The 25,183-nt window shown below is 40.8% G+C and overlaps 1 protein-coding gene across 1 annotated transcript in view; it reads right to left on the bottom strand.

Annotated features, from left to right (window-relative positions):
* si:dkey-246i14.3 (ephrin A4) overlaps positions 1-25,183 on the bottom strand; it is a 66,837-nt gene that overhangs the window by 18,530 nt on the left and 23,124 nt on the right. Inside the window, exons 2-3 of the mRNA XM_041792497.1 lie at positions 9,210-9,508; positions 205-273 (exon numbers count right to left, since the gene is read on the bottom strand). Coding sequence (XP_041648431.1) covers positions 205-273; positions 9,210-9,508 — 368 coding nt within the window. The remainder of the gene's footprint in view (positions 1-204; positions 274-9,209; positions 9,509-25,183) is intronic.

Here is a 25,183-nt window from a genome sequence, read left to right as displayed (position 1 = left end):
GAAAGAACTAGAAGGTCAATATATCAGAGTTGTTCATAAAGAGAGCAGAAAACAGAAGGAGTAGTAGTGAGGATGAAAAGCATTCTAAACATCATGCTACACAGCCTTGATAGTAGAGATGAGAGAGGCAGAGAGAGGAGTCTCTCGGTGTGAAAAAGGGGGAAGCATGAAAGAAAGAACAGATGAAAAGACGAGTGTACTCACTAGGCTCGCAGCACACAGTGACACGTAACTTCATACATGGCAGAGGAGGGCCTTCATCTGTGGGCAGAGCTGGAGAGAACAAAAAGAAAGACAGAGATTAAAAAAGCTGCAAAATGCTAACATGTCAAATAAAAGAGAAATTTGTATAAACTCAATAAGATCTTCCATCTAATCTACTTTTTGAGAACTCTCCTGGTACTTTTGAAGAACTTTATGACATGAACAGTGGATATTTTCCTGTTTCCATCACCTCAATGCCTCATGCAGTGCATGATATGAGTATAAAGAATTGCATCATATCCGTGTGTCACAGAAACCTACATACATCATACTTATCTGTACAACTAAATAAAAACAATAAAACACAGAATAGAGAGTGCAGCCATAAAAGTCTGAAACTGCTCTGATATCAATACCGATCACGGCTCACATGGGACAACAAGCAAACATCAGCTGGATTACCTGTCAGTGTGGTATTGCTTTAATAAAACAAATCTGCCCGGAAATGGCAGTTTAAAAGCTCTATATTAGAAATATTCACAAACAGCTGCTTACTCAACAGGGACCCTCTGCACAAGCTGAGTGCATGATCGCACTCAGTCTGTCTCACTTTGTATCTCTAATTTTGCAGATAAGATACAGTACAGAATAACAGAGGGACGATGTGATAAGGCGCTATCTATGGTGGCTGAAAGGGCTCATCTCACAAGGACAAAACATAAAAAAACAAAAATATCTTCAACATGTGGCAGCACATGTCAGATTTGGAGATAAATATAAATCTGTAAACACAAACAATCGTTTAATTATACAACACATGCTATCGGACACTTTAACTCTGCAAATCATGAATGATAAACGCAACACATCTTACCCAAGGTCACCTTAAGCGGGGTACTCACTTCAAGATAATCAGGCAAATTTTGGGCATGATTCCTCCGTTCCAACCAAAGTCAGCAAAAGCCCGATTATTCAGTAGTTCTTAAGATTATCACGACAGATTTTCCTCCTTTTATGATCAGAGCTGCTCCGGTCTGAAATCTTAGATATTAAACGTGTGTGCCAATATTTACTATCTGGAACCCTCTTTCGTGGTGGAAAGCATGGAGGACGGCCACTCTGTGAATTGTTATGTGAAAGGGAACAATAGCCAATCAGGAAATGAGGTGACTGAAGAACAAACACTGCCTTGGTAACTGTAAAATTAAAGCATAAAGTTTAAACCCATAGCCAGGGTGATTCAGAGGGTTCAAAGAGCCCCCCTTACTGCCAAAGGTCAAGAATGAATGAATTAAATAAGTGAATAGACAAATGTGTCCCCTTTTAAATAACTATTTCTGAACTATTCCAGTAAAATCAAAGATCAAAATCCAACACAAGCCCTCACCTTGTTAAAAGTACTACTGTTGTAATTCTCCTTCTTCAATGCATGGTGCACCATTTATAGCTCAAGAGGAATTTTGAAAAACAAGGGAACTGCAAAAAGGGAGGGGATGGACTGGTATGGTGACCATAATGGACGTAGCAGGTCGCTGACAGCTAGCTACAAGCTTCATTTGAGAATGGAGACTTTTAATGTTGGTGAATAAATCTGCTAAGTGGAGCCGATTGTTGGGCTGAATCCTTCTTTCTGACCAAAGCAGGTGAAGGTCAGATTATTGGATGCTTCACAGGATTATACTGCCAGACTATCCTGTAGTGTGTTAAGAGTATTTACCCAAGATCGTAAATATCAAACATGTTCAATAGAGGACAGCCAAGCAGACATGAGCAGAACTGTGACATGATAACCAATCAGAAAGCAGGCTGGCTGAAGTAGGAAGTAAAACAAAAACACAGCCATGGCAATGATAGCAGCGCCACAGACGAGTCTGGTAATCGGGAAGCAATGGATGGCAGAAATCGAGAAGAAACTTGTTGATTTGTGGCAATAAAGCAAGTATTCAACCTGTATGTAAAACGGACCACAGAGGAACTAACACTGACTGGAATGGCAGCTGTAATGAACTTAGCATGTAGCTAACAGCTAACCACAGAAACTTTTTCACTCTAAAATCACGTTTGACAATGCAAGATTTGGCGTTTCCAGAGACGAGACAAGGCTGAGAGTGTGGCAGTCTGAACAGAATCTGTTAGTGGTGTGCTCTATTGTGCTACACCACACTAGACAAAACTGGAAAATCTGTCATCTCACGTTAAAAAAAATTGGTTAAGATTTTAAAAATCTTTTGCTGTGTTGGTCATCTCATTGGACACCACACACTGTAAAGAGAAAATCTTTCAAAATCTGTCGATATGTGTGGATTTTCACACATTTTCAAAATTGGTTAATATTCCTTTAAAGAATGTTTTTTGCTTATTGCTTTTCTATTTTTGCTTTCTGTGACTTTTTCTACATTCATGAAGGGTAAAATTAGTAGTTTCTCTACCCTTACCCAAGATCCAAGTGCTGGCTGAGTGAGTACTAGCAGGATTTTTGAGAAGAAAATCGTGGTCCATTATTAATCTTACACTAGTGTAATGTGAAAACCTGAACCCCCTGGTAAACATACACAGTGAACAAACATTTCAGTGTTTTAAGAGACACCCTGTGCCATCCTTCGTTAGGCTTTTGAAAAATACATTTTTATATGGAGAGCCTTGATTTTCCAAAATAAGAAAAGATGTCTGAAAAGAAATAAAACATTTTCTAAAGGAGATATGAGCTCCAAACTCAGGAAAAACATCAATCCCAAAGTACATTCAAAAAATTTAAGTGCTTCAATACAGAAATAATGAAAAGTTTGAAACACATAAACCTTGACAACAAAAGCGTCACAGGGCAATCTAATTACATGCTGATAGGCTTTGGAGACACAGCATCCAGCTAATTTATTACTTGAGCAAGATTGCAATATCAACACAAATGTCACTGAGGTCAATGATGTCCCCCACTCAGGTGATGTCTTCTTGTTGACTTTCTCTGTAATTTCATCAAGCAAAATAAACTGATAAATAAAGTCTTGTTTGACCTGAATACATTTTAAACTGGTTGCAAGTTATGGATTTTGATCTTAAGACTTAGCCACTTTCCAAGCTCAACAGTCCTTTCATTATCAACACCATGATCCCATAATTCCTGAATATTCCTAGCTTGCAGATAAAATAAAAGGCAAAGTGTTTCACATAACATCATAGTGTTGTTTGGAGACTTAGGTGGAGTATTTTAAATCTAGTCTCTACTCCAGATTTGTTTGTTTCTTTGGATTAAGCCCATATGGGTTGTTAAACTGGTTTATAGACTTTCATTAACTTGTAGCTGAATATTTCATGTTGTCAAGAAGTGAAGAAGTTTTGTTTACTTTTGTTAAGTTGGGCTCTTTGGGTCATAATAACATCCCTTCGGTGTTTCCCTGTTAGGATCAGCTGACTCTCACAGGAAGTGAAGGTGTTTCCTGTTTGCTGGGATTCACACATGCTGAGCCAGAGACAGTTCACTGTCAGTGTCAGAGTCTGTGAGCCACAGAGAAACACTGAGCCAACTAATGCCATTAGTGTTTCTAATACCATTGTACTGTTCTAATGCCATTATTGTGTCTCTGGTGCTGCGGGCCGTTCCACTACACACACCCCAGAGGCAGACATTTGGACCAACTTTACGCCTTATCTTTGATGTGGACTAAACACACACAATCGCTCTGCTCCCGATGTGGCTCGACCAAGAGGGGGGCACCCATTGTTGCTTTTCTCTGAACCGGCCTGAGTGGCCACAATAGCCCAGTGTGTGTTTGTGTGTGTACATGTATGCATGTGTGTTAGCGTGTGTGTAAAAACCACTCTCTCATGCCCTCACAATGCTCCATTGTCACCCGGACTGCAACAGTAATTTATGTAAAGATTCTTTCTTTCCCTTCGTCTCATCCATCCCTTTTGTTGCTCTCCCTTTTCTTTTCAGCAGATTCCTCTCATCCCACCCCTGACCTCCCCCTCTTCCTGTACTGTCAGACTGTGTCCATCGTTGCCTCTTTCTCTTTCTGTCACTCCTCCACACTTCTCTACCTCTGTCTGCTCCCCTTCTCCCCCTCCTTGCTCTTGTGTATTGATCTTAATTTCTTCCTCCTACAATTTGCAGGTCACTCTCTCTATCTCTTTGTTGTTGGTTCCAAACTGTGCTTTTGCTCGACTTTCTCCTTCTCTGTCTTGTTTCACGTCCTCCCCCTCCTGTTGGAGTGAAACCTGGAGTTGTAAAAAAGTGGAGAAAAAACAGATTTAACTGATTTTACAGCCGCTAAGCCATCTTCTGACTCTCCCTCCGTTTTTTCCCTCCACTGGTTTGAAATAAATGAGTGAGGGGAGAGGAGCACAGGAGAGAGGAATGGTAATGTAACAGCCTACATGTTTCAGAAAACATCAAATTAATGTCATTCACCTGGAATTTATGGAAAATGTTAATACTATAAGCTGCAGTTCACCAACACTCAAGGCCTCATAAAAACAGACTGGCTGAAGCTGCTTTGCTTTCTTAATGTAGAGAAGGCTGGACACAGCTGACACCTAATAAACTTAAAGCTCCTGTGAGGAGCTTTCATCTGGTCATAAAAAACACTGAAATTAATACTGACGTCTCTTTATGAGCAACAAAAAAGAGCAAGATCATCAGCATAGGAATGGGCTTTTTCCTATGTATCAATTCTTTATGCCTAAAACTTACTGCTGCAGGGTAGGTGTCAGACAATGTGATCAATCGCTGGCGTCTGGCCAAAACCTCATATCTCTGTTTTTTATTATTTAATATTTTTTCATAAATCAAAGTCACAAAAAGCTGCTGACTATGACCATTCAGGGTTATGTTAATTGAAAAATACAATGTTTCGTTTCATTCCCTAAAAGTGGTGATTTTGGAGATGCAAGGTTTTTGCCCAACACCAGCACTATGCATATAACTTGCTCATCCTTGTGCTACTCTCCAGTTGCTCAGATCACAACCAAACGTATTGTCTCCTCACCAGACCACTTTTTCTCCATTTTTCTCTCGCCTTAATATGACACGCCCACTGATGATGTCACATTTCATCGAGGAATAACCAACTTTGTCTTGGTTCCAACTGAGGAACAATTTTTCAGGTTGGAAACCTATTTTCTTTTTTGTGTGTGTCGGCTGGTTCAAAATTAGGTTCCTGAACCGGCACTGAGCTCTGCCAGTCTGAAAGGCCTATGTGTGCCATATCCAACATAGATGCAGCTGGAGGTGTGTGGCTCCATATCATTAGCAGCACTAGCTCTCAGTGTCAGATATGTTTACATGGTTGTATCTGACATACTGACGTACAGTCTACACTTTATGCTGAGCCATATGTTAATCAGCCTGTCCTGTTTCCCTGAAGAAAAAGTTTTAAGACTCACTGTGGATTCTTTAATCTCAGGTAAGTGTGCTTAACTAAAGTAATGTAGGCTACTTCAGGAATGGTTCATATGCCTGAGTTCACATCACACATGCACATCCACTCCAAGTAAAAGTAAGAGGAATACTAGCACTCTGACAGCGCAGACCTCCGCCATTAGCCCTATCTAACCCTGGTGGGGTAGAGACACGGTGGGGCAAAGCATTGGCTTCACTACGTGTGGACTGTCATGGCGGAAGCACCCTTGGTCTCATCAGATGACTGGTAGTCATGGCAGAGGGTAAATATTCCTCTATTCCTCCCAGCATTGTGAGTATTCTCTCTACAATTCGCTGTCTTTCTCACTGTTACGCTCCGACTTGTCTCCTTGACCGGGCGTGCACCTTTCAAACTCTATAAACTCCAAAACTTTGAATAGAAACACACCAAAAACTGCTGCTGGGATTGAAGTTACTCATGTCCGCCATCTCCTGGTGTAAAGTGGTAATAGCACAGACCCCCGCCATTAGCCCTATCTTCCAATAGTACAGAATCCTTTAAAAAATTCCTGGATCCAGACGGTGATCCGGATCAGTCCCAAAATCTAATCAGTTCTTCCTTATGCCATTTCTACATTTCCTGAAAATTTCATGAAAATCTGTCCATGACTTTTTGAGTTATGTTGCTAACAAACTAACTAACAAACGAACAATCCACTCCATCACATAACCTCCTTGGTGGAAGTAATAAGCCAGCAACTGCTGACTGGCATAAACAATAAAAATAACATCTTCTATTGTCTGTTTCATGTTGTGGACCAGTGGTACAGTTTGACAAGTGACCATGTTAATTAGTGACTAGTATGTTAAATGCATCTGGGTTAATTACAGATATCGTAAATACAAAAAGCCTCTAAATTTATATCTTCTAAGCACATCTTAGACATAACAGAAAATGTTAAGTATTCTAAATAATGTTGTAAGTACGACAAACAACCACTAACACTTTCAACTGAAAAGTCACCAGTTAAGATGGTCAGTTTTTATTCATAACACCTGCTCTCCTACAGCATCATCAACAGTGAACATTTCATATTTTGTGAATTGGTTTGGACTGAAAAATCAATTCTGAATTGAATCAGAACTCCTAGAATCAGATTGAAACTGTGAAATACTGAAACTGTGAAATACTAAAAAACTGACATCTCGAGAGTAAAAAAACTGGTGATGGAAGAAGTAAGGAATAACATGCAGGAGAGGAGCCACAAGCGAGATCTAAACCAAGGATGCCTCTTTCTACCACAAAGCCTTTGTGTGGGGTGCACAGATATAGTCACAAGGCTTCTGGCAGCCACTAACACAAGCTTTAAACATTTACATTTCCCTTTAAGCTTTGTCTGATTTTTAACAGAAATAGTTTTTAAATCACCAGCTTGTACATAACAAAAACTCATAATGTTTGGCGTATCAAAATAAGCATAATTAGGGAGCTCTGGGCCTGCCATGTAGCAAAAATGATTAATTCTACCATAGCAACAGCACGTAATCTATCTGAAATAACTTAATAGCTTTGCAATTATCATCAACAATAAAACCTGATAATCAACATTATCTTTGTTGTTATAGTATGACACCGTGAGTTAGGGTTACCTAAGGACAGGATGCTGCTCAATTTTGGCTCCTATCAAAGCCCAGAATGATTTCCGTCACTGAGCCATGAATATTTAACAGAAGTTTAACTTCCCAAGGGCTTAAAGTCATTCTGCAAAGAACAAAAATCCCCAGCATCACCAAGTTCAAGCTTTTTTGTTAAAAAAAGTTGGCTTATTCCTGGATTTGATAGTCAACAAAGCATTTTGGGTATTTGATTCAAAGTTGGGGAAAAGAAGAGCCTGAATGTGTCATCTTCAGACCAAAAGGAAATAGTCATGGACATTTTTGTCCAATTTTTGTGATTTTTTTGTTCTTTCAGAAAATTTCCACAGATTTTTAGGTAGCTATTAAGTGTGGTCCATTGTCTATTACCTAAAAGACTGACTATCAAGAGTTGTCAAGTATATCAAAAGTAGATAAGTAGATATTTTCTGATGCAATGCACAAAAACAACTTGCAGACCATTTCTAAGCATCAAGGTTCTGACATTTTCTGAACTCTCTTCCTTTTACAAACATCCCTTACAGCTGAATATCTCCTTGGTGGACCACTCATAGCTCAAGGGGGGCAATGGGTAGAGCGTGCATGCGGAGGAGGAGCAACCTTTTCTGCATCTCAAGTCTCAAATGATGTCTGGTAGTATTTACTGACCCACCATGTGGAGAACTTATAAAACTCTTAAACTGAGGTCAAAGGAACTAGGAGAGAGGAGGGAGATCTGTGGACTGACAAGCGAGGTTATATGACAGCAGGATTTGTGGAAGTGTCTTTACTGACAGACATGCCCCCATAATGGACATCATTCACTGACTGGATCTTTGATAACTTCAGCAAAGTTCAGTAAGAGAAAAAAACTTAAAACAGACTCTTTACAGACGAAATATCCTAACCATTATTCTGAAAGTGTTTGACATGAAACAAATTTACTCATTGCTCAGTGAAATCCATCATCAAGACATGGAAGGAATATGGAAAGAATATAGCACATGAGTAAATCTACCTAGGTCAGACTGTCCTCACAAACCCTGCAAGAAGGAGACTAGCTAGAGAGGCCACCAAGACACCTATGACTACTCTGAAGAAGTTACAAGCTTCAGCAGCTAAGATGGGAGAGACTCTGCATACAACAACTGTTGGTCAGGATCTGCACCAGTCAAAGCTTTAAGGGAGAGCGGCAAAATGACAATAACTGTCGAAGGAAACTTACCACAATGCATGTGGGAGTCTCCATGGTCAAGTGGAAGAAAGTTCTTTGGTCTGATAAGACCAAAATGGTGCTTTTTGGCCATAAGACAAAATGCACCATTTTGGTGGACACCTAACTCTGCACATTACCACAAATACACCATCCCCACAATGAGGCACAGTGATGGCAGCATCATGCTGTGGGGATACTTCTAGGCAGCTGGCCCTGGAAGGCTTGTAACGGTAGAGCAGGGGTCATCAACTCCATTCACACAAGGGCCAGCTTTTTCTTGACAGACACTGTGAGGGTCGGACATTGAAATAGCTGAACTAAAATCAATGTTTTGGTTGAATTAACATATTCTTGTAAAAATGCTTTCTTCATTTCTTTTAGAAATGAATGGAACTTTAGCTTTAAACAGTCAGGCAATATACCTAATTTATCATCTCTTACATACTTATCACCTGTAATGAAGCCAGCCACAAGAGGGCGATTGAGACATTCTAGCTACATATTTCTGACACCCCCCCCCCCCCGTTAATGTGTACCACTGAGTTTGATGCTACTGAGCTGTGTTGTGATTGGTGGAGAATTTGTGTCTGGACTTGAAAAGTGCTGATCACGCCCAATCCTCGTGCAATCTGTCTGAGCTTGAGCAGTTTTAGAGTTTTTTTTGTTAAAAATGCAAATTAAATTGACCTTGATTGATTGATGAAATCAATAAAAGGGGTAAAACTTCCAAAGGAGTGAATGTTTTTTATAGGCACTGCACACAGACAGACTCACACACAAACATCCTCTACTCACAGCTGTAGTAGTAGTGTCGTCCTGGCAGGAACTCAAACCCCAGGGAGAAGGGTGTGAACCTCTGGATCTTCTCTGAGAAGCGCACAGGTCCAAACGGAGCATAGGGAGTGTTACACTCCCACCTCTTGATGGCTCTTCTTGTCTCCACACATCCCTGAAAAAAGGCCTCTCCCACCAAGTAGAGGGCCAGTGTCTCCGGCTGCCCATCCCCCACCGCGCCCTTGTTCGGGTAGTACGGACAGTAAATGTCCAGGTAGTCGCTGAGATTCACCTGGATTGTCAGATCTCCAGCTGTTAACCTGGAAAGGAAGAAGACAGACAGCTACATTAATATTTGATGTAAAAATTACACAAAGCGATGCATGACTGAAGGGGATAGAGAGGTGGTGATTAATCCCAGACACAGAGGGAAAGAAAAAAGACAGATGACAGATTTCCCATAATTCCTTTATGCCTGGAGGACTGTGGATGCTTACAGCAGATGGATAGTTCATCAATATTGTACCAAACAATTACACAGGGTGATAAAGCAAAGATTTGCAGGGTTTAAAAGGATGTTCAAGCAAAAATACAACACTAAAACAACCAATTTGAAGACAGTATAATTCCTTACATGCTAATGAAGACCACTGAGGGGCTTCTGTGCTAAATAAAATCGACTCCCTGTACACAATACAGAGATAGAAGTGTTTGCTTACTTATGCAGACGCGCATGTACATGCACAACTGGGTCTTCAGTCAAGGTTGAGTGGCTTTAGGCATAACAACAACTCCGGACAAGACAGCATCATTAGGACAGAAGAGCTGCATTATGCATGCTCCTTCAGCCTGCAGATCCTAACTTACTGTCAGCAGCTGTATGAAGAGTTACCCATGTACCAGATAATAGTAAGAAAGAGAAGACAAGAGGAAGACATAAAGTGATCATACAGTTTTGTTTGAATTATGACGGCGTGAAAGGACAAAGCCAAGGGAGATACACGATAGGGGAAATGTGTGACAAATGGAGAGACGGAGTGAGAGTGACAGAGTGACATGACACCAAAGAGGAAGATGGAAGAAGACTGATGAATAAGGAGACTATTGAGATGGCTTAGAGCAGACAGGTGGAACTAAAAATATGAATAAGGACGCCAAAAGAAGAGAAAAGTTGAGTGAACAGGTGAAAAAACTAAGAGAGGAGAAAGTAAAGAGTTTTAATTAGCGACCCCAGAGAGCCTGAGTGCAGACACATGGAGAGAAGAAGAACAACGGAGTGGAAGAAAGAGAAGAGACGGGGCTTTAATTGGTCTCCTCTTCATGTGGAGCACAGGAGAAAAAAAAATGAGGGGCAGAATGTGGCTCGGGCAGAAGGTTCAGGTCCATCAGTGGGAGTCTTTATAGAGGGGTGACAGAGCAGACGAAGGAGAGGAAGAAGGGAGTGCTGGGAGCCAGTGAAGGGGAACATGGGAGGGAAAAGGAGCGTGGAACGGAGAGGGGAGGGGAAGGGGAGGGTGGTGTCGGACTCTAGCGCGAGTAGTCTCAAGTTAAGTAGGCGGGAAGAGAGGAAGAGGAGATAGAAGTGGCGAAATGAAACAGAGATGACAGGAGGCAGCAGACTGAGATGGTCCAAAGATGGATGGGGCAATGAGAGGAGAAATGACAAGAGAGTAACACTGAAATAGACATCTGTGCTTTCTGTTAACTTTGAACCAGAGAGTTGGCGCGCAAGTGTACATTTCAGGGTAAGATAATGGAGCAGAAAGCCAGGAACAGAGTGTGTGTTTGTGTGAGTGTGGAAAGCAGGTGAAACCCTGGGGCAGGTCTCACCAAAGCTGCTTCCTGCTCAATAGCTAGCGCGCAGAATTGGCAATCTATCAACGGGACAGGACGACATCGATCTGGATTGCTCGCCCAAGACACACACACACTTTCTCCTGATCGATATTCTTTCTGTGAACGTCTCTGTAAGAGTGTGTGGGGCCAGGTCAGATAGCTCTATTACCTGCGCGCGCTAATTACAGCTGAACAAAGGCACTCGATTGTCTGGTTAAGGGAACACTAAAGCACATAAGACGGTAAGGCTGAATGGTTTGGGAACGATTGGGATTTTTTTTCTTAAATGTGATTAACCATGGGATTTTATGTATTTTTCAGGAAACACAAGCAACAGTCATTCTTTATTATAACCAACACCTTAGATGGATTCATCATAAACTATTATTTCCCGTTATTTTCCCGTTTTAACACACATTTCAGATCAAAGAAATACTGCAGTGCACCGATGTAAAAACTGCAGTAGTCCATATTGCATTTATTTATTTATTAATAGGCAAATATTGCAATTTAATCTAAACTATGTTTAACTGCCCAGCCTTATAAGCCAAACACATTTGCAGCTGTGTTCTTGGCTCTACCTGTGGTTCCTCCATTGCTTCTCCAAAGCACTGAAATGTTTATTTAGGTGCACCAGCTGTGGAAATGTGCATGTGCGTGTAATAACAGGCGTGTTCTGTGTCGACATGCAGCACCCCCTGCCATACATGTCATTCACCTCACTCTCGCCCTTCCTCCTCTCGATCTGCATTCCTCCTCACCTTTTTCCTCTTCAGGATCTCCTCCCTCATCTTTCACCACTTTTTGGGTGACACAGACTCATCCCAAATCTACCGCTTCAGAGAGTACACCTCCCCTCCCCCTCCTTCCTATTTCTGACTTGGCTCTATCCTACATAACCCCCCACCCCCACCCCCTTTTCTCCCACAAGCCCTGGCCTGTACCATATGCACGCCAGCAATTACAGAGACGGTGTGCTCGACTGATGTCAAACTGTCATCTTTCCTCTTCCCTTCCTTTCCTTCCTTCCTTTGCCTCTCTCCGGCCCTGGGTACGCCCTAATTACACTCAGCATCCTCCCCTCCTGCCAGGAACCATGCACCTAGACTGGTGACAGCACAGAGGCATCATGGGAGAACCAGAGAGCTGTAGGTGTAAAAGAAGAAGAGCAATGGAGCAGCCTATCAGTGGAGAGAATTCTCTGGAAGCAGAGGACGGGATTGGTTTGGTGCTGTGATGGAGCAGAGGGGAGAGGGCACACACATAGACACACACTTGCGTTTAGACATGAAAGTAGTTGAGGAGAATAAAACATGCTCTCCCCCTCATGCCAGAGGGTGATCAGCGACACCCTTCTGAGGACTGGTGCAAGCTCTCAGTTGATAAAGAAAAATCTCACAGAGAAGCCGAATCTAAAATAACACGCTGCGTTCTTCAATGGATGACTTGAAACGGCAAACATTTACCCTTTTTATGATTACAGGAAATCATATTCAAAATTCAAACACTGAACATGACCCATGTCGTCCCAATGTGTGCACGCAGAAACATACTCACATGTGCTCGTTTGTGTGCAGGTGTGTGCATGTGTGCACTTATAATGAAATGCAGGGGGTTGACTCTGCCGGAGACCTTTGATCCTTAATATGAGAGAATAATTAAAGGAGCAACAATCCCACAACACAGCTTCAGGAATACAGAACAGATATTCGATCATGCACAGCAGCTGCATACTGTGCATACTAAACACAACTGGGCTCTATATGCAAGTATTGCACACAAACATAGAGAGATAATGTTATTCTACTGTAATCAAACACTATCATGCTGACACTGGACTATACATTACATATCAGTCTAGCTTCATACAAACCCTCATAGCAATGATACCAAAAAAGTTGGAACAGTGATTTGCAGGTCCTCTTCAAGCATTATTTAATTGAATACATCAGACATGTGATATTCAAACTGATAATGACTTTATCATTTATACACACAATGAATTTGATGCCTGAAGTATGTTCCAAAAAAGTTGGGACAGGAACAAATAAAATCCAGGAAAGTTGAGGAATGCTCGAAAAACACCTGTAACATTCCACAGGTAAGTAGGTGCATTGGTAACAGATGATAGTAGCATGACTGGGTGTAAAATGAGCATTCATGAAAGGCGGAGTCATTCACAGTCAACAATGGCATGAGGTCCTCCACTTTGCGAAAGACTGTGTGGGCTAATAGTCCAGTGGGTTGATGAAAAATGTTTCTCAATGTGCAACTGTAAGGAATTTAGAGATCTCCCCATCAAAATATCCTCAAAGGATTCAGAGAAATTGCTGCACAGAAGGGGCATGGCTAAACACCAATGCTGACTGCCTCTATTTTTTCTCCTCAGGTGACACTGCATTAAAATACAACTCATTCTGTGATGGATTATACACTCTGGAAACACAGCAAGTGTCAGTATCTACAAATGCAAGTTTAGAGTCTACCATGCAATCAAAAGATATATATGAACAGCATCCAGATGCACTGCAGACTTCTCAGAACCCCTGGTAACTTGCACATCTGTGAATGCACCATAAATACTCAGATGCAAATAAAGGTTTTGGAGCAACAAAGGATTCCAACCAGAACATGTCTTTTTCAGGAACCTCATCGCTTATTTCAGTAGGACAATGTCAAGCCACATTCACAAGTTACAACAGCATGGCTTTGCAGTAAAAGAGTGCAGGTACAACTGACCTTTATGCAGTGCAGACACGTCACCCATTGAAAATGCATTATGAAGCGCATAATATGACAATGGAAACCTTGCACTGTTGAGTAACTAAAGATGTAAATTAAGCAAGAATGGGAAAGAATTCCACTTTCACTACTTCAACAAACATTTGAGTGACCCTGATAGGGTGTTGTTAGAAGAAAAGTAGATGCTCTAGTCCCATCTTTTTTGAAACATGTAGGCATCAAATCAGAATGTGCATTTCCAAAATTCTTGTTAATATCAGTCTGAACATTAAATATTTTTTGCTGTATCCAATTGAGCATAGCTTCTGTTTTTATTCACATTTTACACAATGTCCCAACTTTTTTAGAATCCTGGTTTGTGGGTTCCACTTTCATGGAATGTTTAATACCCTTTACTCAAAGGCTATTGAGCCCTTGCAGCTATGATGGGAGGTAAAAAAGCTTAGTGAAAGGCCTCAGTCTTTCGGTGGCCAATCCCAGCAGGGCGATGGTTAACTCTGGTCACTACGCTGACTGGGCACAGCACGCTGCGGTCAGTGTGCCTTGGCTGGGCATAGCATGACACAGCTTTAGCCTTGGATGTGGCTCTAGTAGTAACACTGCTGGTGACGCGGGAGAATCTTGGAAGCATGTCTTGGAGGATGACATTGTGAAATGGTATTCTTTATTTTGGATGTGTAGATGGGTGAGGTTAAGCACACAATGACAGATGAATAGATGATGGGTGAATCATTACTCTCAGTGAATACAAAAATATACACTTTGGCACAGGCTTACATTCTGATGGTTTAAGTATTCATGGTGTCATGCTTTGGCTTATCTAGCTGTTCATCATAATGATTGACCTTTCAAATCCAACAGAAATTGCATCCTTTATACAGAATAGCTGCAAATAGCAGACTTCCTTGATGAGTTACAGTAAATCTGTGCAGGGATTTTGCTCAAGTTTATCTGTAACGGATTTAGACATAAAAACTGCTAACAAACTACCAACTGTATAACAACTGTTAGTTATTTCTAAGGGACTCATATCAGCCTTGGAATATTAGAAAACTCTATTTACTCTGTTTGCAGGGTTGTATGTTCTTTAACATTGTATGAGTTAAGAAATGGCTTTCTTGGTTGTTCGTATTTGAATAGAAAGAAATGCTTCACGGTTTAAATGCAGTTTGAAAATTAGTTAAACTGATGTGGAGCTTTGAATGCCTTAATCAAAAAGGTCTTTGCAGGAAAGTAGGTTATTTTAACAGATAAATGCAAGAAAACATGGTGAGCACATTTGATGTAAAAAGAAACTACATTTCCGAGAGCATAAACCATTTAAAAGCTCTCCTTAAAGGGAGTTTGTGGATTTTTTAAGTGGAGTTGTGTGTGGTACTTTTACTAGTGTGTACAGTGCCTATAAAAATATTCACCCCCTTGGATGTTTTACCCTTTCATTGATTTTATAAATTAATCATGGCCAATATATATATATTTTTTTAATTAAAAAAAAAAAGCAAAAAACAAACAAAAACCTCAGAATGAAAACAGATTTGAACAAAAATTCTGCCAAGAAGCATCCCCACAGCATGATGCTGCCGCCACTGTGCTTCACAGTGGGGATGGTTAGTTGTGGTGATGGGCAGTATTTGCACTCTGCAAAGCATATCATCTTGTGTTCTTTTGTCATCATGGTGTAATGATAGCAAGGAATACTGTTAAGCAGTGACAGGAACTTCCAGACAGAGGTGTCTTTATACTATAATCACTTGAGATAAACGTACGTTTTTTTTTTATTTTCTCAACAAAAAAAAAGCCAAGTTATATTGGCCATCATTGATTTATAAAATCAATAAAAGGGTGAAGCATCCAAGAGGTCAACACTGTTTACAGGCACAATTCATTATCCACAGGAGATGCCAGTCGCTGGATTTTGGTCTCTTCATTTTCTCATATTGTGTATAATTACTCCGACATTTCTCAGCTCTGTTTTCCTTATAAATTAGCTAAGATGCGTGAAGCAAGTTGCATCATCTGCATAGCAGTATATCTTAGTTTTTGTGCTGGTATCTAGACTGGCCTCGACTTACAGAGGCCATACCCCCAGTGGTTTCTGCAGGGGTGGAAAGTAACTAATTACATTTACTCAAATCACTGTAATTGAGTAGCTTTTTTTGTACTAGTACTTATTTGAGCAGTTTTTAAATCACTACTTATACTTTAACTTAAGTATATTTTAGGTGAAGTATTGTACTTAACTCATTGAGTGCCATTGAAGTATACGTCATTTAAAAAACAACACTTGAGTGCCATAGACGTATATATACGTCAAAGTGTTTTTTTGGTGGCTGGCACAAGGGGGCACTCTCATGCTCCTTGTGAGTAATTTTGGGGCTTCTGGGGTACGTAGTCAGAACACTACAGTCGGAAGTGGCGTAGATCAAACATCAGAGGTGGAGACCCAGGGGTCAAAGAGCAGAGTGATCATTACGGAGGTGATCTAAGCTAAAAGTTCTAACTTAGACGCTGGAAGAAACTTTAAACTTTTGCCTGAGAAATTGCTTACTCACTGAAACTGACAGTGAACTTAACGACAGTGAATCCAGCGATCGGCGCTTTAATTCATCCGTCTATGCAGTCAAGAGGCAAAAGAATGCCGCGAGGTCTCCCCCGTGCGTCGGAGTAATAAGGCAGCCTCTTGCCAGTTGGATGCATACAGCAACAAGCAGGAGAGGACGTGGGTGTATTGGGGGGTCCCGTAGAGGCCGTCCAGTTCCAGAGTGTGAATGGCATGACAGAGACTGGAAGCATTGTTATTTATTTTACAATAAAATAACATTTGTAATACAATTTTCAGATGTCTTTTATGTCATTGAAGGCAAAATTATAACATTCAAATCACTGTTCTACTTGATAGACTCTCTTTCACAAAAATGCATTTTTCTCAGCTTTCTAGAAAAAAAGTGGTCTTTTTGGTGAAACTAGCCTCTATTCAACTTAAAATAAATCAAGAATGGAACAAGCTACAAACAAATGTTTTTTTCCATGATGAAATAGAGAGATTCTTCTTTCATTTGAGCTATTCGGTGTTTTCAGAATCATAGTACAAAATATTCTGTGGGTCTTGAAAGATGACTCAAAATGGCCTAAAACGCTGGCACAAGGCACTTTCCATTTTATAAAAGGGCCGGCACTTAATGAGTTAATTACATTTTAAAAAGCATTGAGTACTGAGTAAAAAAATAAACACTAAAAGCCACAACAAGGAGGTCCAAGCTTTCTGCCAACATGAAAACAACCAGTTGTTTCGCTTTCACAACACATGATGATCAGTGAGAGAATGATCCCATCTTTCTTCTAAAAAAGCGGTTACATTGTACTTTAGGTTACGTCAAACCTTATAACAGATAACCTGGTTGAAGATCCATATTTTCTTGTTATTGCACATTAAGGACAGCTCACATTTTACTGTGAAAGCCCCTTAGTTATCAAAAGTACCTACTCAGTACTTTGACCACATTTTAAATGACTTACTTTTTAATCTTACTTGAGTAGATTAATAGACCAGTATTATTACTTCTACTCAAGTAAATTTTAACCAGAGTAACTGTACTTACACTTGAGTACAGTATTAACAAGGATTAACACCCCCTGAGCCCTGCATTTAAGGGTTTGTTGCTAGTGCTAGCATGTTAAATTAAAAGAAATATTAGCTTGATGTCTGGCCCTGCTCACTTTGTTCCTAACCCTTTATTTCCAGCTTTATTTGAGACATACTCATAATTCAGGCTTAGACTCTTGTACTCTTTGCGGAATCACAATTATTTCGTTAAACTTCTTAACACTGGTCTGGATAAGGAGGTTTTAGAGGAAAGATTTAGGAGCCTTTTTACCATGTTAGTCCATCAGAGCACCATTACATTTCATACGTAGTGAGAAACCTAGCATTGTTTGTAAGGGAATAAAACCTGAGTTTGGAGCCTTTCATGGGAAAGCAGCACTGCACTGTGAGGAGTAATTGAGGGAAAGTATGAAAGATGTTTATGGCAAAAACAGCCTGAAGACTGTCCAGGAGGTGAGAGAGAACACTGTTTGGCCACAGAAAGGGAACTGTTCCTTAAGGTCTCCAAAGCTCCAGTGTTTCCCTGCCTACCCTCAGGGGAGGGAATAAAAGGAATTCAACAAGTGATAGGCTTCAATCATCTGTCAGATAATCAAAGGGGGAAAAGAGAGACTTTATTGTTTTATCCATTTGAAAAATGTTTGTACCAGGAGTGGAAACCTTTGTCTCCCCATTTCCTCTCCTCTACTTAATCTCTCTGCGAGGATGCAAAACTGAGCAGAATGAGGACAACCCTCCCCATGACATCCCCTCTCTTTCCATGCACCCCCCTTCACGCCCACACAAAGCCATGCTGAGTCCAGAGTCCAAACTCCAATGTTGTGTCTAACCTGGTGCTTACTCCCCTCAACGCGCACAAACAAGGCCCTCACCCCCCCACCTCTGACCATCTGGGGACCCCCAACCTCCCCATCCCGCCTGCCCAGCTGGCCGAAAAATCCCCTTAACCACCCCCAATCCAGCCTTACACCCTCAAGACCTTGCAGACGCCACCTCCCCTGATTGTTAGTGTCATGAAACGGTGGCTAAAGACGGTGATCAACCGCTCCTCACTGAGAGGAAAGAGGGTCTTAAGAGCAACAGCGTGTTCCCCTTATCTACTCTTTCCTGTTTGGTATGCCAATGCCAGAGTGTGTGTGCGCGCTACCCATCAAGGTCAGCAGGAAGTGTATCTCTTCTATACGCCAGATCTTTTGCTTTCTTTTTTATGACTCCTAATCTCCATATGCAGATGGAATGTGAACTTTCCTCTTTCTTTATCCACCCTTTTCCGTCTCCATCCACTTAAGTCTATGGCTTTTCTTTACAGGCCAGTTCAGAGCGAACGCATTGTATTAATATGCATTAGGATCTGAGTGGCTTACCACCTTGCTAAACAGTTTCCTTGGGGATGCCCTTTGCTATCCACCAAGAAACCCAATGCCTGTGTCCTCGTAAGGTGAAAAAGATACAAAACAAAGTCCACCACCGCTACCACGGGATATGATACCACACAGTAAGACACAATAGGATACAATGTGATACCATACAATTACATATGATAATGTGATAAAATATGATACAATACAAAAAGAAATTAAACAATACAACCAACTGTTTTATAGTAAAACCAAAACAAAAAAAATGTAAAAAATACTGTTAAGTGAAACTAAAACAAGAAAAAGGTTTAAAAAACCAAAAGATTACTAAAACTGTACCGTGCACTGATAAAACTACAACAAAATAAAGCTGGAGATAAAATGTCCTTAGTTATAGTCTTTGACCGACACCTATCTAATGACACGCCTCAGCAAATTTTACATTTTAAATGAGCTTTGTCATTGCAGAAGTTAGAAATGGACTCTTTTCTTAAACAATATCTATTTTTCATTTTTAAGAAAAAAGGACACTTGCTTATGCATTGGTATTCAGTTTTTGTAAGCATTTAAGTGTATAGTATGTATTTACATGCTCTATAGTAAATCTCCAATAATAATAATATCTACTTTACCTTCTGCAAATAAAAAATCCAAGCGCTGATTAAGGCTTCGTTTAATGGTTGTTTTAGGTCTTGAGTTTCGCTCAAGAATCAAATTTGAATAAATAAAAAGAAGAATGAAGAGTTGCCCTTTTGAGAATAGTTTTAAAATGGTATGGTGTTTATTTTTCTGGCTCTCCTGGGTCTCACTGCTGATAAATGTTCCATAGAGACCACATGAGACAGGATAAGGCAAGAGAAGACAAGATTAGGCAACACAAGAAAAGACACAAGACAAAACAAGACAAGATAGGACAAGACAAGATAACACAAGACAAGATAAAATATGACAAGACAAGACGAGGTAAGACAGGACAAGATAAGACAAGATAAGATTAAGCAACACAAAATCAGATTAGATAAGACAGGACAATACAGTATAAGACAAGATAAGGTAAAGGAAGACAATACAAGACCAGATAAGACAAGAAAAGATGAGGCAAGACAAGATGAGACAAGGAGAGATCAGACAAGACAAGATATGACAAGATAAGACAAGATAAAACCAGACACGAAAGAAATAAGACAAGACAAGATCAGACGAGGTAAGAGAAGACAACACAAGACCAGATAAGACAAGACAAAATAAGACAAGACAAGATGAGATAAGATAAGACAAAACAAGATCAGACAAGATAAGACGAGGTAAGACAAGATCAGAGATGATAAGTCAAGATCAGACAAGACAAGACAAGACTAGATGAGAAAAGATAAGATGAGATAAGACGTGATAGACTACCACACAAAGCAATGCCTTACCATAGACTGTAGTTTTAAAATTTTTTGCTAAAGGCACACCTGATATCAAGCTAAAATCTTAAGGCACACCATATCCATATCTATGCAAAATAGCCACAGTTACACATGTTACTATATCTTTAGTTCTTGTAGCAATAATGTTTAATCAATTTCCTAAGGCACACCTACACTTGCCTCAAGGCATGCCAGTGTTACAGTCATGAGACAAAAGACATTACAATAAGATATGATACTATACAATATGACACAATGAAACGACATAATTTGTGATAGTAGGGGTTTGAATTTTTTGCATTCTCTTATACATTTAATATCAGTTATTTTGATTTAACATTTATTGATTTAAGGGTGGAAATTGTAGGTTGTCTTGGGCCATGATTAGATGAACAATACTTGGGCCATGATACAACATGCAAAATATGACCCAGGATAAAAATGACGTCTCAATACAGTGACTTAATATATTGCACAACATCTGTTTTATAATGCATCCTGATATCTGATCAAGTTTAAAATATAAAATGCCTCTCAAAAGGTAAAGTGCAGGTTTAAGGACCAAATCACTGTAGTTTAGAGGCAGTTTTCTCTCTTCTGCCCTATCCCATAGGAATGGCATGCCTTTGTACAGCTGTTAAACACAATCCAGCAGTCAAATTCTCTGACCAATTAGTTTCGGTTTATGTGATCCTCATTCATCTCAAACACACAACCTTGAGCAGTCATGAGGTGGTGATGCACAGAGTTAAATTGCCAGGGAAATTTGAAAAAGTGTTTTTTCAAATTAAAATATTGATATGTCACACCAGTGATGTCATGAGTCTATAATGAGTCGGCCAGTTGTCCCACACCTATTGCTTTGTGCTCATATGGTTATGTAGATTTGTGCAGAGGCATGGGTAACTGTATGGGTGTATGCAGGTCACCTAGAACAAGATTGGTCGCACCTTTCCTTGAGAGACAAAGCGGCACAGGGAGGGTGATCAAACTGTGTGGATCAGCACACATCCTCATACACCCACACCAATTTACTGACAGATAAAACACCCAGATATACACACAATGACACACCTGCTGCTCTGAGCCCTAAAAGGTAAAGACAGACCCTATTTTCTGCCTGTTATGGCAAAGGTCCACCTCTGTCCATTCTGTTGGACTCAGCAGCACAACAGGACGTATAGCTTCAGCTGTCAAGAGCTGAGGAAAATTGCCCAATTGAGGCCCGCAGGACCCATCAGTATGGAAACCAATCCATCGGAACCATTTTGATACGGCTGCAGGTCTGCAGAAACCATCATCTCCCAGTGTGGCAGCGCTCTGTCATGCATAGGCAGCGCTCTCCATGTGAGGTCTAGTCTGATCCTAAAATAAGCTTTCCAGTGACTTTTCATGGGAGGTATGAAATTACCACAATATAAATGGACAAGAGTTGCAGTCTTGCAGTCTATGGCTCGTTTATATTTTCGCTGCCGGACCAAAAATATTTCAAGCCAAAATGTTGCCTCAGTATGACCACCAGCATGGCAGCAGCTAAAATGTTACCTGACATGACCCTCACCTTGTATGCATAAAGGGGGGTATACTTCAAAGACGAGCGCGAGGGGAAAAAACGACACGAAGAGTTTTCACTCTCAAGCAGAGAAAAATGACGAGGAAAAGTGTTTGGAAAAAGAGGTGCCTGGGCGAGAATGAAGGAGCGCGTGTACGGCGAGGGGTGTGCAAGGGGGTAAATAAGGTCAGACGTGCCGTTGCCAAGACAACAACCAATCCAAAGCCGGGATTGGAGCCAAGCCAGCGCCCCACCCATCCATCCTTTGCTCCATCCATCTTTTTTTTTCCAGCATCCCTCTGTCGGACAGCCTAAACCTCAGAGTAATGAGTGCTCTCCATGTTTCTGCATTCTAAATGGAGCTGCAGTGTAAATACAGGCCTGATTTGTACAGGTGCCAGGCTCGTATACATAGACCTGAATATAGCAGCTTTACCTCACTGACAGGACAGATGATGGCGGCCGAGGGAGAAGACAGTGACAGCTTTGAAGGGTGGAAAAACTAGCCATGATTCAAACTATCTATGAAATCTATCAAAGAGTATTCACACTAAGTGGCAGCTGAGCTGATCCACTGTGTCAACATCATTTGTCTCATGTTTATGTGTGAACTTTGTCATTCCTGCCCTCCAGCTTTTCACACAGCCTCAGAGGAGAGGAAAATAGAGGGTGAGGGCGAAATTTCTGTCAACTTTTGACATAAACAACAGCTTAACAACAACTTACTGGGCTAATGTCAACAGGACAGATGGTGTATGGCCAAAGTGGAGTGAGGCAATCCCTTAAAACACAGTTTTACAAAATTCCGAAAAACTGAAAATATGTTGGCCTACTTTACACTTTGTGGGGGTATCATATATTTGTAGTTAAAACTGTAACAGTAAAACAGAGAACAAAAACATGCATAAATGCTAAAATGACAAATTTCCTTCACTTAAAACCATTGTTTTATTAGGCATGTACAGTATTACCATTTATATGCTTCTAAACCAGGAGTCTAACTAGCACATTTACTGATGTTAAAATAGAAATACTGAACTGCAGACTAAGTAAGAAAAAAAAATTAACTGTACTCATATTTTAGTACAGCTTTTCCCTTTGTTTGTATCTTTAAACTCGCCTAAATTGACAATTTTGAGTTTTACAACTGAAAAATCATGATTTTCTTAAAAGGATACTTCGCCATTTTGGCAAATTCACCCATTGCCATAATTCCTACTCTGATGACCACTTAGCAGTCACTGAGCTACTCTGATGACCACTTAGCAGTCACTGAGCTACTCTGATGACCACTTAGCAGTCAATGAGCTACTCTGATGACCACTTAGCAGTCACTGAGCTACTCTGATGACCACTTAGCAGTCACAGAGTTACTCTGATGACCACTTAGCAGTCGTTGAGCTACTCTGATGACCACTTAGCAGTCACTGAGCTACTCTGATGACCACTTAGCAGTCAATGAGCTACTCTGATGACCACTTAGCAGTCACTGAGCTACTCTGATGACCACTTAGCAGTCACAGAGTTACTCTGATGACCACTTAGCAGTCGTTGAGCTACTCTGATGACCACTTAGCAGTCACTGAGCTACTCTGATGACCACTTAGCAGTCACAGAGTTACTCTGATGACCACTTAGCAGTCACAGAGTTACTCTGATGACCACTTAGCAGTCACAGAGCTACTCTGATGATCACTTAGCAGTCACAGAGCTACTCTGATGACCCTTTCGCAGTCACAATGTTACTCTGATGACCACTTAACAGTCACTGCTGGGACTTTGTCTTGTTTTTGCACTAATACACTACTAATATTTTCTCTTATTGCACTACAACCACTTTGTTTACTCAGTACTGGTCCATTTCAATTAACCTTGTTTCATATCTATTTCCAGATGAACTCCTTCTCTCTCTTTGCACTACAACCATTGTTGATTTTTAATGTTTTACTCTCATTGTACAGCTTGTTTAGTATATTTAAATGCTGTTGCTGTCAATATCTTCGACGATAATTGAAATCATCTTTTTATAGTGTTCATTTCTTGTATAAACATACACATACCCTAAATATGGTTTAAAACATCTCTTTTTCAATATATTTTTTATATTTGCAGTTGTGATTTTTTGCTTACCTTCTGCTCTTTGCTTTTTGTAATGCTGCTGCTCTAAGTGCCTTATTCAAATTCTATAATAAGAATGTATTATGGGACACGTAGCCTTATTTTTAATGGTGTTCAGAAGCAACTCTTTTCCGTTGTATGAACTTAACCACACTTATCTGTTTCAAGACCCCACCTGCATAAGTGGGTTAAGGAGTACATGTGAGCAACACCCCTTAAAACACACACACATTTAGCAAGATACACTCCTCATTGTGGTGAAAAGGGCGCTCACAAAGCAAACACACCACGCCGATAAATCAGAGCTGGCTTTGAGAATCCATCATGTACTAAGTGGGTCACACTTTTGATGCCGTAGACACTCTCTTTTCTTGCGTTTTCTCACAGTGTTTCTCCCTCTATGATGTGAAGGTCAGTGCTGGATAGGCAACATGAACTATGTATCCCAGGTGTGCTGTCCCTGTGCGTCTGATTATTTGGTGTTCGTTAGCAGAGGGATGGCCAGCGAGAGAGAGAAACACACAGTCAGAGATATACACACTCTCTTTAGGCATGTCAAGGAAACCTGGTCTAATACAGGCAACAGGCCTGAATTATTTAAACAGAGTGAAGGAGAGGAAAGGAGAAGATGGAGGGAGAGAGATTGGGGAGGCACAAGAGGTAAGGAGTAAATAGAGTACGCTGGCCCCCTTTTCAGTCCCTCTGACTCCTGGTGAACTTATTTAAAAACTTCTACACTTGCTTTTCCCTCCCATCTGCTTTCTTTCACCCCATCTTCACCGCTCTCATTTCCTCTCTCCTGTCAGCCTGCCTACACCTTCTCGTCCTCTTCTCCAGCACCACATTTCACCCACTTCTCCCTCCCCTCTCTCCGTCTTCCTCTCTGTTTATCTAAGCACTTTCACGGTCACTGCTTTGGAATCCCAGGAGTCTAAACTGGCCCCTTCTCCTCTCTCTCCCTCCCTCTCTCGCTCTCGCAGCCGATCCATTCCTCTCTCTCCCCCATCTCCATCTTTCTCCGTCACAACCGTTAAGATTCATATCGCTCGGTGCGTCGGGGGGTATGGACGGTCCCCTTTATTCCCCCTCAAGGCAGCCAGCTTTGTCCTGCTCTAGTCACGCACAGCCACCCGGCCACCCCGCCCTCGCACACGAACACATATTCACACCAGAGGTAGGACACTCATACCCACTGCCTCAGTGCAGACTAGAAATTAAAGTCTGGACATTTTCTGACTTCAACTCTTCTGAATGTATGTTATTTTAAACTTAAATCAGCTCAAATTTTTAAGCTTATCCATTTCTTCTCAGGGCATGAAATCAAATTCACGCTTTGGGCTGATATAAGAGAACACCATTCTCTGCCTCAAGGC

This window comes from Cheilinus undulatus, linkage group 8 (assembly GCF_018320785.1).
Source record: "Cheilinus undulatus linkage group 8, ASM1832078v1, whole genome shotgun sequence".
Taxonomy (NCBI): domain Eukaryota; kingdom Metazoa; phylum Chordata; class Actinopteri; order Labriformes; family Labridae; genus Cheilinus; species Cheilinus undulatus.
The sequence above is the reverse complement of the archived record's forward strand: the minus strand, read 5'-3'. Positions and strand labels throughout refer to the sequence as shown.